The sequence below is a fragment of the Anoplolepis gracilipes genome, chromosome 1, assembly GCF_047496725.1.
Source record: "Anoplolepis gracilipes chromosome 1, ASM4749672v1, whole genome shotgun sequence".
Classification (NCBI taxonomy): Eukaryota; Metazoa; Arthropoda; class Insecta; order Hymenoptera; family Formicidae; genus Anoplolepis; species Anoplolepis gracilipes.
This window is the reverse complement of record NC_132970.1, coordinates 10056314-10070122: the sequence shown is the minus strand read 5'-3', so window position 1 is coordinate 10070122 and position 13809 is coordinate 10056314. Positions and strand designations below refer to the sequence as shown.

At 33.0% G+C, this 13809-nt stretch overlaps 2 protein-coding genes, 5 non-coding genes and 1 pseudogene across 7 annotated transcripts; 5 read left to right on the top strand and 3 right to left on the bottom strand.

Annotated features, from left to right (window-relative positions):
• Window positions 1-129: 129 nt before the first annotated feature.
• On the bottom strand, window positions 130-4679 carry LOC140672506 (uncharacterized; annotated as a pseudogene).
• Trnal-aag (transfer RNA leucine (anticodon AAG)) lies at window positions 521-602 on the top strand. Its single transcript has one exon. It is a non-coding gene; the product is annotated as a tRNA-Leu (tRNA).
• On the top strand, window positions 2253-2324 carry Trnaw-cca (transfer RNA tryptophan (anticodon CCA)). Its single transcript has one exon. It is a non-coding gene; the product is annotated as a tRNA-Trp (tRNA).
• A 1884-nt stretch (window positions 4680-6563) lies between the features above and the next one.
• On the top strand, window positions 6564-6645 carry Trnas-aga (transfer RNA serine (anticodon AGA)). Its single transcript has one exon. It is a non-coding gene; the product is annotated as a tRNA-Ser (tRNA).
• A 326-nt stretch (window positions 6646-6971) lies between these two features.
• On the top strand, window positions 6972-7043 carry Trnad-guc (transfer RNA aspartic acid (anticodon GUC)). Its single transcript has one exon. It is a non-coding gene; the product is annotated as a tRNA-Asp (tRNA).
• A 335-nt stretch (window positions 7044-7378) lies between these two features.
• On the top strand, window positions 7379-7452 carry Trnat-agu (transfer RNA threonine (anticodon AGU)). The gene has a single exon. It is a non-coding gene; the product is annotated as a tRNA-Thr (tRNA).
• A 508-nt stretch (window positions 7453-7960) lies between these two features.
• On the bottom strand, window positions 7961-9623 carry LOC140670025 (uncharacterized). Its single transcript, XM_072900379.1, has 4 exons — window positions 9542-9623; window positions 8791-9058; window positions 8353-8606; window positions 7961-8141 (listed from the first exon to the last, which is right to left on the bottom strand). Exons 1-4 carry the CDS (start codon window positions 9545-9547, stop codon window positions 8001-8003), a joined length of 669 nt encoding a protein of 222 aa, XP_072756480.1. The 5' UTR covers window positions 9548-9623; the 3' UTR covers window positions 7961-8000.
• Window positions 9624-9765: 142 nt separating this feature from the next.
• On the bottom strand, window positions 9766-13542 carry Emei (transmembrane protein 161-like emei). The gene is made up of 11 exons (XM_072900350.1): window positions 13264-13542; window positions 12996-13099; window positions 12637-12892; window positions 12393-12472; window positions 12050-12265; window positions 11614-11730; window positions 11390-11530; window positions 11122-11296; window positions 10948-11044; window positions 10716-10879; window positions 9766-10598 (listed from the first exon to the last, which is right to left on the bottom strand). The coding sequence occupies exons 1-11, from the start codon at window positions 13264-13266 to the stop codon at window positions 10479-10481; spliced, it is 1473 nt and encodes a 490-aa protein (XP_072756451.1). The 5' UTR covers window positions 13267-13542; the 3' UTR covers window positions 9766-10478.
• Between the last annotated feature and the right edge of the window lie 267 nt (window positions 13543-13809).

Sequence of the window (13809 nt, the reverse complement as noted above, 5' to 3'; positions counted from 1 at the left end):
ATGCGTGAAAGATCCATGTTGGTGAATGTGGGGGCGCCTCTATATATGTGGATCACTTACTCACCATTTACTTCAGACTGGAATGCGATCCATTGCATATTTAGGATACGTATAGTGGATGACGCAAACATGATGACGATCAATTAACGACCGAAGTCTGATTGAAGAAATATGTTCTCGCACTTTTTCATAAACATTTGTTACATTTTTTTATCACCCTTCTATCCTTTTAAGAAATCCAGCATGACATTTCCAAATTTGCTATGTGCATTATGCAAATAATATACGTTATAATAATAGCTCATCACCATAAAAATATAAAGAGAAAGAAAAATTATGTTTCTCTCTAAGAAACTGCTTTTTATATTTTTCTAGATGTAAAATTTTCCTCACTTGTATGTTTCAGATTTTTTCCTACTCTCTATCCCCCGCATAAATAAAAATAAAAATTAAACTTGCTCCAGTTTTCTGTAAGAATTTTGTTAAAAGTAGTTGAATAACAAATCGATCAGTTGACAAGGGTAGCGTGGCCGAGCGGTCTAAGGCGCTGGTTTAAGGCACCAGTCTCTTCGGAGGCGTGGGTTCGAATCCCACCGCTGCCACTTTTTTTTGTTCCGCGTGTGTCAACTACGCACCCCACGCTCGCGGCTTCGCACTCGAGCTGCGCGACGACCGCGTGGGGTACGATTAACGAAACGCAGTGGTAGCGTCTCCTTCGAAGGTCCAATGGGTTGCGTCGGCACGCGGCGCCGTGGTTCACACCTATTAGGAGCACATGTCACGCAAGAAGGTAGCGTGTCCCGAGCATTCTATACGCGCGACATCTGCGGGAGCGATCATCTATTCCTTCATGCGAACGAGTTTAATCGATCAGGCAGAGTATTTTTTACTGTTGAAAAAAACTAATCGTAAATCAATTTCCCCTATACACGTTAATCAAATATATAAGCCGTAACTTGATTAATCATGATTTATCTATCTCTTTGTGAGACTTTTACTGCGAAACGTGCGACAATCTCGAGAGTACAAAATTTGAGATAGAAAATATTATATGCACATTATTATTTGGTCATAATATATTTTTACATATTTTTTGATCAAAATATATAAATGTTGAAAAAGATTGATATATAAATACGTAGATATTGTGATTAGGAAAGTGTTCATTTTGTTTTATCTTTTATTAATATATAGGATTTCTTGTATTTTATCATATAGTGTGATATACACAAGAATATTATCTACAGCGAGAATCGTCTTTAAAAGGACAGAACAAGGTGTAAATTCCAATCTACGAGATACGGAGCGAAGGAACGTATGCTCCTTTCGGTAGCTTGTTCGCGGAGTTTCAATGCTCTTATGAGCAGATGAGATCCTGTTGACGTTGTTGTCGTCGGGGGCTCGCCATTCTTGCCCGTTTCGGTTAAAAGGGATCGTTATTGAACGTTTATGAAACGGCGAAGGGGAGAACGGAACGGCCGATGTAATAATAATCATGGTATCGAAAAAAAAGGAGAACGGAAGTGAAAGCTCCGAAGCCACGTGGTATCCTGATACGGGTTTCATTCAAAAGATGCTACCACGAACCACGCCCAATTGACACGTTCTCTACAACTCGAGAGAAATCGGCGATCAGTCTATATATCGCAAATGAATATCAGCGAACATTCGCAGCATTGCATTTTACAAGCGCGTATACACATTATTTATTACTGTATATTACACTATATATATTATATATATATATATATATATATATATATATATATATATATATACTACACATTATATGTAATTAATATAGCACATATAATTATTATATATATTTAAATTGCACCTCAAGTGTAAAATATTATTTAAAACAAAAAGTAAATTAAAAATACCAAAAATATAAAATATACATATATTTTCTATAATTATTCGCATATATTTTTATATACATTTATGAGATATATTTAAAAAAAATTTTTTTACTAATATATTATAAAAAATTATATAAATTACTATTAATATATAATTAGTAAATTTATTATATATATTTATTACTTATTTATAAACTTTTTTATATAACGTGTTGAATGATATATAAGGTTTTTTCTTTGTTCTTATTATATATTTTTTCGTGATATAAGTTTTTCCTATATTTTATTTAAATCTTCTTGCTAATTAAACCTCGCTATCAGATATGAAAAATCGGACGATCTGTCAGATGCGAAAGACTAGTTATTGATCTAAAGAAGTCGATATAACTAGACTCCGTGGCGCAACGGTAGCGCGTCTGACTCCAGATCAGAAGGTTGCGTGTTCAAATCACGTCGGGGTCAAAAGATCGGTAAAACTTTTGTCGAGATGTGAAACACGAGAGATATATTCCTGTTTTATACATCTCGTTTATTTTTTTTTTAAATATGTCAATCGCGCTTGTAAAGAGAATGCGACATGTGAATTTATACTCCTTGAATACAATCTTAAGCAAAGCGAAATAATATTTGTCTGTCATCGTAAAATGAATTCAGTTATGTAAATTTTCGAGAGAGAGAGATAAGAACGTTGTTGCAGCTGCGACTACGAATTTATCGCGATCCGTCGTGTGGGTGGAAAAAAAAATAGGTCGAAACGTAATAAAAACACGTTCGTTCTCCGCGTTTCGTAAACGCTTGACGCTTTCGCAAGAGGTAAATTGATATTTTTTTCTCTTCGTATTAAGTACGTGTAGACGACGGGAGAGTGTCGTCGCGTCACATTTACGATCGTTGTTCCTTGACCGCAATGAAACGCGGTGCGTGCTCACATCCCGCACATAGGCCATACATTATCAGGATAGCAGAAACGGGGACCTTTCTCCTCTCTCGTACAGTTGAGCGTCATTCGCGCGGGTTGTCTCATTTAGCCCCTCCTCGTACCAGGCTAGCACGCGAAGCGAAGAAGTTGCATCTATGTGGGCGAGTTCTTGTATTACCTATGGTACCTACTTTCGTCTGAAATACTCTTTTCGCTCAACAGGATTGCATGTCGATATTGCGAGTGATTCCCAGGTAGCACATATTCGTTTTATAAACGTTTTCTAAACGTATCCAATATTTTTTAACCGTCAAGCACCAATAAGAAACGCTTCAACAGAAACATTTTTAAAATCATGGTTTAAGAAACGCATTTTTTACGTTTCTATAAATAGAATAAAAATTAATTTTTTCATTCAAAATTATATATATATATATACACATTATTAAGACTGTATTTATTAAGACGATCTCCAGATAGCACAGAAAATTAAAAGATAACGAAAAGATGTCTTTTTTAAGTTATCTTTCTGACAAAGCTAGAAGATGTCTAAAAGAATATTTTTCTACCTACAAAAAAAATAATTTTTTAAAATATTAGTCTTCTAAAAGTCATAATTAATTTTAGTCGACGAAAAGATGTCTTTTTGATCATCTTTTCGACAAGACAAAAAAGATCTATTTTATAATATACGTGTTCCTTTGTTTGCCGCTACGTGGCGTGTTCAGACTTAACTATAATTCGTATTCAAATTTTCATAACATGTATATATAGCCTAAAAGAACAGGTACTAAAAGTATAATTTAAATTATGTCTTTTTTGTCAGTTTGACTTTTGATGTAATCTCGACAAGAGATTCAGAACATGATAAAAATAGATAGATTATATCCAGATATGCATTATTTTATTGAATTTGTGAATAAACAAATTTTTCACAAATAAAGGAAAGAGACTGTATTTTGACAGTTTCTTAAACGTTTGTTTTTGTTAGAAAATGACGTTTCCCTTAACGTTTTTTAAGTGGACATTTTAACCAATCAGAAACGTTTTTAAAAGCCGGTTGTAAAACGTTTCGCAGAAACATTTGTGAAACGTTTTTGAAACGAATATGTGCTACTTGGGTTATCACACACAATATCAATTGAAAAATAAAAGCCTTTTACATACTTTGCCGAATGATCTTTTATATACGTGTTACAGAGATCACATTTTGAGATTCAAGACTGAAATTATAATTACATCAAAATAGATGTTTAAATGCGTAAATAATAATCAAAAAGTGAAAGGAGAAAATCTTTATTGGCATATTTACGGAATAATAAATAATATAATTATCCATGTATTTTTAATTTCAATTCGCTAACGAATTGAAGAATAAGATATTAATCATAGATTATTTTCTATCTTTTTGGATAATATTTATTTTACTCGCTCTATAGTAGTTTACGTTTCCAAGGTTCCTTTGCTTACGCAACACCCGTCGATATGTCAATGATTGTCAGACATGCGCCACGCCGTAGCGGCAGACCGTTACGAGCGATTCCCTTTAAGACGATAGCGAAACCTAACCATTCGAGAGACAGCCTTGATATGAAAGTTCGCCCAGCACGTCTGGCCAAGCGCATGAAATTTCTCCCCCGCTCGTTCTCCACGCACTAATTTACACGTGGCCCGCACGGTAATCTGCAGTCAACGGGCAGAATGGACATAATCAACAATTTAACCGAGCGGCGAGCAGGGACGCAGGAGCTCGCAGAAGGCGTCGTAGCGCGACGGACGTCGCGTCCACGTGCGCTCGCACCTCCCGCCTCCTCCTGTTCGCCGTGGATCGGAAAGACACAATTTTGAGGAAGAGCCGCGCGGGCCCTAAGCGCGGCCACGACTCAGCCGTATCCCATTAGTCCACGGCGATCTCTTTCCACTGCTTATTGGTTCATTGACTCCGGAGTGGACGGAAATTTCGGCAGGGCTAACGGGCCCGTGACCATCCGGACGGCGCGGATCGCGTCCGATTGCGACCGCCCGTTGGAGATTCGCGCGCGACGGCGTGTTGAACGGTCGCCTCGTGTAGGCCTGAATCCCATCAGGACAGACCGTCTTCGCGGGACAGTGACACTGTTTTTCCCCAAAATCGGCATTAATAATACGAGGCGATTCTCCTCCCTCGACACCGGCGACATCGAACATTGGCTTTGGTAGTTGCTCGAGAGTTTATCGAGTCATTATATATCGTACGCGCGTCATCGCGCGTCTTACAGGCTACAAGACAGTTATTCCAAATGTGGATCGAACGTTATTACGTTTTCCCCTAAAATTAAAGCCGCTGCGCGTCGAAGTGGGGATCGTTACCTGCAAAAGGGGGCGATGTGTATATATACAGGGTGACTCGCGGCATTAGAGTAAGCGACGATGTCCATAAATCGCAAACAAAACGGCAAATAAAATTAAGCAATTTGCACTTAATAAGTCATGAATAAAATATATTGAAATATTGATTATTAGATTTAATAAGGGTTCATTGAAATCTCAAGTTTTAAAATTTCATGAACAACAATTCATCTCTTTAATTGTTTTTTACTCTTTATAGTAGAAAAGAGACTTTAATAATAATCTTTTGTATTTGCTTCTATTATAAAGTTTCATTGTTTATATCAAAATGTGAACAATTACACAATAATTTATAAAAATTCATCATATATATATATATATATATCAATCATAAATAAATACTAAAAACAGATACGCATTTTTTTGAGAGTTGCGTATTCACACGCGGTAAAACACATCGATATTCGCTGTAACAGTTAGTTTAAGTTTACATGCACTTTTCTAACACTGGTCATGTACGGAATTACGTCCTCTGTATAACTTCGCGATACACCCTGTACATAATCGTGCGTGTATGAATGTACACATAGGCCGGCAGCTTGTTGACACTAGCGCTTCTATCGGTGGCGTCACGAAATTACAGGCGGCTGCATGCGTTCCTGTTGAAAAAATTCCTCACGGGCGAAAGTCATGGTATGAATACGGAATATCGCAATCGACTGGGCCAGCCTAGAGGAACAGCCTCCCCGCGTGGCGTGCTCTCCTGGTAATAGGAGGGGCTCGGCGAGACAACCCGCGCGAAACTCTGTTCAACGTAGGGAGAGCGGCCCGTCCCGTATTGGCTCCTGTCATCACGTGCTGCTCGGATACCGTGGTGCTCGCATGCGGGATGTGAGCACGCACCACGTGCTCGTCACCGAGCCAAGCCGGGCAGACTGGGGTGACAATCGACGGCGATCGGGCTTGCTGGTGAGTTCACCACGCTTCTGCGCTATGCGGCTACATACAGGATACGGGAGCTGGGAGCTCCACGAAGAATAGGTTAATCGATCAACGTCGTATGTGTGCGCGATGCACGTCGTTCGCATCATATCCCCCATACCCTCGTCTAATCTAACAATAAACATCCGGCAGACTCCCAAGATAATTGTATAAATATATAAAGATCACGCGCGCGCGTGTAATGACGATTAAAATAATTAACAAATAGTGATAAAAAATTTGTTGATGATTATTATCTTTTATGGTGCAAAAACTGCTTCAGATTCGAATAAAAGGCTAAAGAAAGTATCTAATGACTATATAAAATTCTTTATTTTTTTAACCTTTTTTTTTTTTTTCTTTTGAAAGTTTTAATATATCAGAATATTTTATGCTATATTTATTAGAATTTATAACGTGTCAGAAATTTGTTCGTATGCAGGTCCTTCAGTTTGTAAGAATAAATTCACGTAGCAGTCGTGGCCGAGTGGTTAAGGCGTCTGACTAGAAATCAGATTCCCTCTGGGAGCGTAGGTTCGAGTCCTACCGACTGCGAATGGGTGATTATTTTTTTTTTTTTGTTCAATATATATTTTTGCAATATTATTGAAATTATTTGGTTTTCATTCTTATTGCGTTTGTCTGTGAACATGGAATAACGTAATATTATTATTATAATTCTAATATGTATAATATTAATATATATCAATTATACATATCAAATTGTAGATAACTAAAATGCAATAAATAAAAAAAAAAAAAAATTTTGTTTTAAATATTTTGTATAATTATGTGAAACTTTAAAATATATAATTATATAGATATTTACAATTATTTATAATTAATCATATATTACAAATTTTCAACACACAATTAAAAATTCCTCGATAGTATAGTGGTTAGTATCCCCGCCTGTCACGCGGGAGACCGGGGTTCGATTCCCCGTCGGGGAGACCTTTTTGTTATTTTTCTTTTAATTTTTTAATATATTCTGTACCTAACAATATCTCGCTTAAATTAAATTTTGTAATATACAATTATTTTCGTCTTGTGCGCTATAATTTTTTTGTAATATGTGCTTCGATAATATAATTATCCTTTATAATTCTTATACTTATATATGTTATTATAATTATAGATTTTCTAGTTAACTATAATCCAAATAATTCAGTCATATTATTATATTAATAATGTAATTATAATACAATATAAAAATAATCGATATATTTTAAAAGTGTAAATATGAAGCAACTACTGAAGAAATTAATATTCTCAAGGAAAGTTCAAAGGCGCCGTGGCTTAGTTGGTTAAAGCGCCTGTCTAGTAAACAGGAGATCGGGGGTTCGAATCCCCCCGGGGCCTTCTGTGGTTATTTTTTGTCATTTTTTAAATAATATACTTTTGTAGAACTATCCAATTGATAATAAACGTCTGTAAGAATTCCATATCGTGATTACATATAGAGAGCTCGAAAATCTTATTAAGAATGAAGAGAAAAAATTTATAAATTTTACATAGGTTGATTAATTTTATTTCTATGAAATAGTTACAATGAGTGATTGTTAAATACTATGCTTAATCGCTATAATATTTGCAAAATATTTGAGTATGCAAATATAGACAGAAGTCTATATTTGCATATAGAAAAGTTTATATAGAAATATAAACTTTTTTATTTATAACATCTTTTTATAATAAATATATCAGTGCGCTCGCGTCGTATATTATATATATGTTTTAGAAATTATATATAAATAAGAATTATTTATGTTATAGCAAGAATTATATATATATATATATATATATATATATATATATATATATATATATATATATATATATATATATATATATATATATATATATATATATATATATATATATACAATAGATGGTGCGATAAATATATCTTAAAAGTTGAACTTGTATCCATTCCCGGAAACCTTTACATGAGCCACTGATGGGGCAGATGAGTAAGCGATTCCTAATAAATTTTGTTGTCGTTCCGATTGCTGTTCTTGTTGCTGTTGTAACTGAATCTGTTCAGGCACCTATACGTGTAGTTACTATTAATAAAAATCATACTTAATGCATTAAACAGATACATACGATAATTATTATATTTTTCTCTATGCAAAATAATTTATACATATATATAACAATAATAAACAATTTTATTAATAATTTAAGTAGAAAGGAAAAGGTAATTCGATGTTGTCACTAACATTGTGACATTTATTTTAATTTTTTTTCTAAAATTACCTGTTCTGACTGAACCGCTTGTAATTGTTGAGTTTGTGCGAGCTGTGCTTGTCTAAGAGCAAATAATTGCGCTAATTGCGGTTGATAAATAGTATTCGGTTGATATGCTTGTTGTGGCTGCTGCAATTGCTGCATATATGCTAATGCAATAGCGGGATCTGCAGTGGTCTGATAAGCTAATGGTCCGATTGCGGATGCAAAAGTCGGTTGTTGCGGAACTGCTCCATTCGCGATAGAACCAAGTGGATAATATCCTATAATTAAAAAATTTCTGTCGACTCGTCGCAATATTATTAAAAAATAAATTTTTATTTATTTCCTTCTTTTACCTTTGATTTGTAAAATTTAATATGTAAAAATTATGTTTTGTACAATATCATCACCGTAGTAAAAAAAAAGTATAGTATTTTTTGGTATAGTATTTTTTTAAACACAAACCTAAGCCAGGATTTCTTTGGGCAAGGGCGTGCGCTAAACTTGGCAAAACTTTTTGCGCTAATTGAGGATTGCCGATGCTAGATGCGAAAGATTGATGGGAGCTCGGCCCATTGAATGAGAACGACGTTTGCGTTAATCCTGGCCGGATAAAACTGAAAGAGGTATGTTGTTCGGAACTTCCTATTACATTCGGCTTCACACCGACTTGAACCGGTGGCTCAGCTGATATGAAGAGATAACATAATGCGCTGACAACAATCGCGTGTTTCTGCAAGTTATAATTTATAAGATTAATCGAGATAAATGTTACATACAAATATTTAATTTTTAATTATTTTTCTAACATAATATTTAATTATTCTTTAACTTTAAATATAATGACCAATTATAAAATCTTGAAAAGGATAGCTTGTATAATAACAGGAGAGAGAGAAAGAGAGAATATTGTCTCATTAATTATATATATCATTTAAGAAATATCATCTTTTAATTTAATTAATAATATACATAAGGTATATATTCCTATTAATATGTCACAATTATTTTCAATGTGATTCTAATTAATAAAAATCAACAACACTTTATAAAGTATTAAAAATACTGATTATATCAAATTATTAAAAAGCCTCTCTTCTACAAATTACGAAAATTATGAAGTGTAGAGCTAATATTTCAATATATTTGATTTACGGATATAAAACAATATATTCTTAAATATTCTTTACATCATAGTCTGTTGTTCGTTACTCACCAACATTATAAAAAGATTGCACAAATTATCCTAATGTGATATTCGTATAATAAAAGCACAGTATTATCGTCGGAAATCACGATGGTATTACAACGAAAAGAAATGCTGTGGGGAGCTATATACTACGGAAGCAATTGGCATGAAACGTGAGTAGCATCCGATCGACATCATTGTAATGGACACTTTCTCCAGGATTTCGGTATTGAACAATTTGTGAATCGCAATCAGATAACAAATAACAGTTTATTTAAAATATGACAGAGAAAAATCATAGAATGACAAAAAGCTTTGCGTAACAAAATATTTGTTTTTACGTTATAAGCGGAAACATAAATTTCAAGTCCAAAAATTGTTTTCATCGAGATTAAGATCACTAGTAGTAGAGAAAGTTACTTTCAGAATGCCTAATGTGACAACAATGTAGCCATACGATGAGTATTAATTACAAATCAAGTAGATGATTGTGGAATGTTAAGTATTATTTCACTAGTAATGGTTTTATTTCTTTGCGTTACATGAGATTCGTTAACTAGAATCATTATAAGTAACTGTACTACAAAAAACATTCTCAGTCTTCGTGTGTGTGTGCGTGCGTGTGTGTGTGTGTGTGTGTGTGCGTGTGTGTGTATATATATATATATATATATATATATATATATATAGTGTATGAATATGTTATAAGATTTTTAACATGAAATTTTAAGTTTCGAGGATGTTCTCATTTATAATATTACAACTATGATATTATATTTATTGCCATATATGTATTACAAAATCTTACATTACATCATAGTTGTCATCTTAATTATTTAATGATAGGCATATGTTAAAATAGTCTGAAAATATGTATTTTAATGGACAATGATTCTAATAATGAATGACTGATTTGTGACTGAAAATTTGTGCGATTTGGATTTTCTCTTATTGTTAGATCTCTTCATATGCTGGAGAAATACGATTGATAAAACATTCCCATAGCGCTAGTCGCAAATAATGCAAAGCAACTCCACCATGTTGCTAATCCTAAGATACCTCTGTAAACATCAGTAGTAAAGATCTGCAAAAAGCAATATATTCTTTAATATTATAAAATATTGCAAACTTAATATTATCACATGTTTTAAAAACATTATCTCATTAATATTTTTTTCATAAATATATTGAGACTTATCACCTGTTTCAATGAGCCTAGTGCTAGTTGAAGTTCTTCAGCAGTTTGTACAACAGTCTTATCAGTATTATCATTGCTAATTGTAGACAAGAATGACTTTGGTAATTCGTCTGCTGGACACTCTTCTTCTAACGTGCCTTTCAAGATACCTTCCCAAGTAAAACCACCTAATTCAACAAGAAGCACAGGTGCATTTTTGTTGATTGTATACATCATAAAAAAAGATTTTTCTTACCGAGCGTTTTGTACAGAAATGTAAAAAATAGACACATAATTATTGGAACAACAAATTGTAGTGCAACTACACATAAATAATAATATACAGCTGCAATCTGTAATATATAAAATAAAACTCGTTTTTTATTAGATATTTATTGGAGAGAAAACTTTTTTAAGTTAATATAATAACCTTTTTCTGTAAATCAACATTAGTTATTCTACCAGCTTCTTTTTTTTGGATTTCTAATCTTTGAATGGCGAGATTTAAGTAAGATTGCAAATATATTGGCATAAGTACAATCTTTAATAAAACAGCAACGACGATAATAATCAATCTCATGCTATCAAAGCTTGCAGCTGTCATTCTACAATAAAAATTTAATAATTTTTTATTTTTTCTTTAATTATTTTTCATATTGATCTAATCCGATTAAAATATGTGATATATATTGACTCACAATGGACTAGTCATACCGCTAAATATTCGAACAGTCAAGTAATCCCTGCTGATAGGTGTAATCCATAATGTTACCAGTAACAATGGTGAGACATAGCTGATATTCGCTATCAACAACAATAATTTGTGGTCTTTATAATACCTAAAATTATTTTCGTATATAATAAATAATTAGCATTCAATCGATTTATATTGATTAAATTAAATAAAGTTTATTGTAGTAACCTCAATGTATCCCAATGCATCTTTGATACTCTTAATCCTGGGAAAGTGAATAATGATCCCAATAGACCGCACCATATAGCAAGGAAGAACTTTACAACTATTTTTGAAGCTGGCCCCCTATATTAAATATAGTCCTCTATATTTATTAAATAATATTATAAAAAAGAAATTATCAAATTATTAATTATTAATAAGCTTATAAGTTAATAAATAGAAAATTGTGTTATAGATTATTACAAGCTATAAATTATTTATGTACTGTATTAAACTTTTTTAGTCATATAAAAACATATATTCTATTATATTAAAAATAAAAATCTGTAACTAAAGTATCTTTTCATTAAGAATGTTCTATCTATTATACAAATAATCAATAAAGCATGCAATAGATTTAAGATCATTAGTATAGTAATGATGAATTATGTGATGAACTCACGTGGAAGAAAGTCCTTGAGTATCTAAAAATCGAGAAGCACTATGATTAAAACTTGTATATGCCTTTTCCAAACCAATTTCCAACTTATTTTCATCAACTATAAGCACCATCATAGCAATAAGAAGGTATGCAAATCCAGTAACAATACATGTAGATCTTTCACCTACACTTTCTTCTCCCTTGAAATATTGTACCCAGAGGGAAAGTAGCACTTTACTATAAATTATATAAGGAAAGCAAAGCTAAATATTCTCTCTCTTTCTCTTATAATTTTTTATCATCTTTTCAAAAAATATGAAAACATTTAAAATCCTTTAACGAGAAATATTAATCGAAAGGATACAATGCAAAACCCAGAACTACCAAACACCACAGTATACTGAGATTAATCTCATCTTTGATTGGATATAAATAATTGTATGCCTGTTAAACAATAAAAGAAAGAATATAGATAGTATTACAAAATATATACTACACAAGCTATAAATATAATATTAATTAACAGACTAATTATGTAGTGAAAGATATATTTATACACATATATAAATATTCATATATTGAATGAGCAATGATTAGTGAGCACTAACTTCTGTTAATATATAAACAATAGTAGTATATAGAGAGAAATCCAACAGCCATTGATATTCCGTATAATATTTCAAGTGGACAACATCGAGCGCAGTCACTTTTGCACTTTCGAGTTGAATATCTAGATTTCTAGGAACATGAAATACATCTCCCACTTTGCCATTTTCACTATGTTTTCCTCTTTTTGGTTTCTCCTTCGGCACGCCAGCCAGTGCTCTAAGTTGTTGATCCGTTGGATACAGATATCGTGTCAATCTGTGCAAATAAAGAAAGGCAATGATAGACTTTATCATTTTATTATCGTATCCACAACAATGTTGTTTCTTATAAGTAACCACATGTGCATGCAAATACATACCCAGTAGAACATAAGATCCATCTTGCGAATGAAAAATGTGGACTTAACTTTTGTATGACACTAACCATTACAAGGGTAATGACCAATTGCGCTCCTAAAAGAGCCTGAAAGAAAATATACAGATTATATGCACTTATCATTATATACAGAGTAAATAAAAAAAAAAACAAACATGACAAGCAGCATAATTATAAGAAATACATAAAATATACAATTTCCATATGAACATTCGTTTCTGTAGATAAACTAATCTTATTGTTAAACTTACCATGTTTAATCGGACCTTCTTAGTGGTTGTCAAATTCTCACAAACGAGATTGCTCCATTAGAGAAACAATGTTTTGAAGATTTTAACAGATTCTAAAAGAGATGAAATATATCCGATTCGTCGCGAGTAATGTTTCCTCTACCATCTTAAAGGACATACTCCGTCCGCGAGCTAGTTTTATAAATAGTTATAACCTGGTGACCACATAATACCGAACGAATGCATCAAATTGTCTCGCAGTCTCGCATGGGATTATTTGCAGTTATCGTCACTTTGTACCTGCGGCGAAGAACAGAACACATAGTGTCATCTAGCCAGAATATCAGAATATCAGAAAGCTAAAGGATATTATCATATGTTGATTGTACAGTCGGACCTTTTATCCTACGACCCTCTTATGCTACGAAACCTCTTATCCTACGACAAAAAATCCTCTCATGCTACGACCGCGAAAGGGGAATTATACCCTCACTCTCAAATTTTTGTCGTAGGATCAGAGGTTTAAGGGGAAGATTCCGGACCGAAAGTGTCGTTAATTTTTTTATT

What these genes read in the sequence shown, in the direction of transcription:
- Emei (XM_072900350.1), bottom strand. An exon ending in AGCGGTATGACTAGTCCATT is followed by an intron (nt 11,297 to 11,389) that starts GTGAGTCAATAT and finishes TTTTTATTGTAG; the next exon opens with AATGACAGCTGCAAGCTTTG. An exon ending in CACTAGGCTCATTGAAACAG is followed by an intron (nt 10,599 to 10,715) that starts GTGATAAGTCTC and finishes TGCTTTTTGCAG; the next exon opens with ATCTTTACTACTGATGTTTA.
- LOC140670025 (XM_072900379.1), bottom strand. An exon ending in CCAAAGAAATCCTGGCTTAG is followed by an intron (nt 8,607 to 8,790) that starts GTTTGTGTTTAA and finishes TTTTAATTATAG; the next exon opens with GATATTATCCACTTGGTTCT. An exon ending in AAGCGGTTCAGTCAGAACAG is followed by an intron (nt 8,142 to 8,352) that starts GTAATTTTAGAA and finishes CTACACGTATAG; the next exon opens with GTGCCTGAACAGATTCAGTT.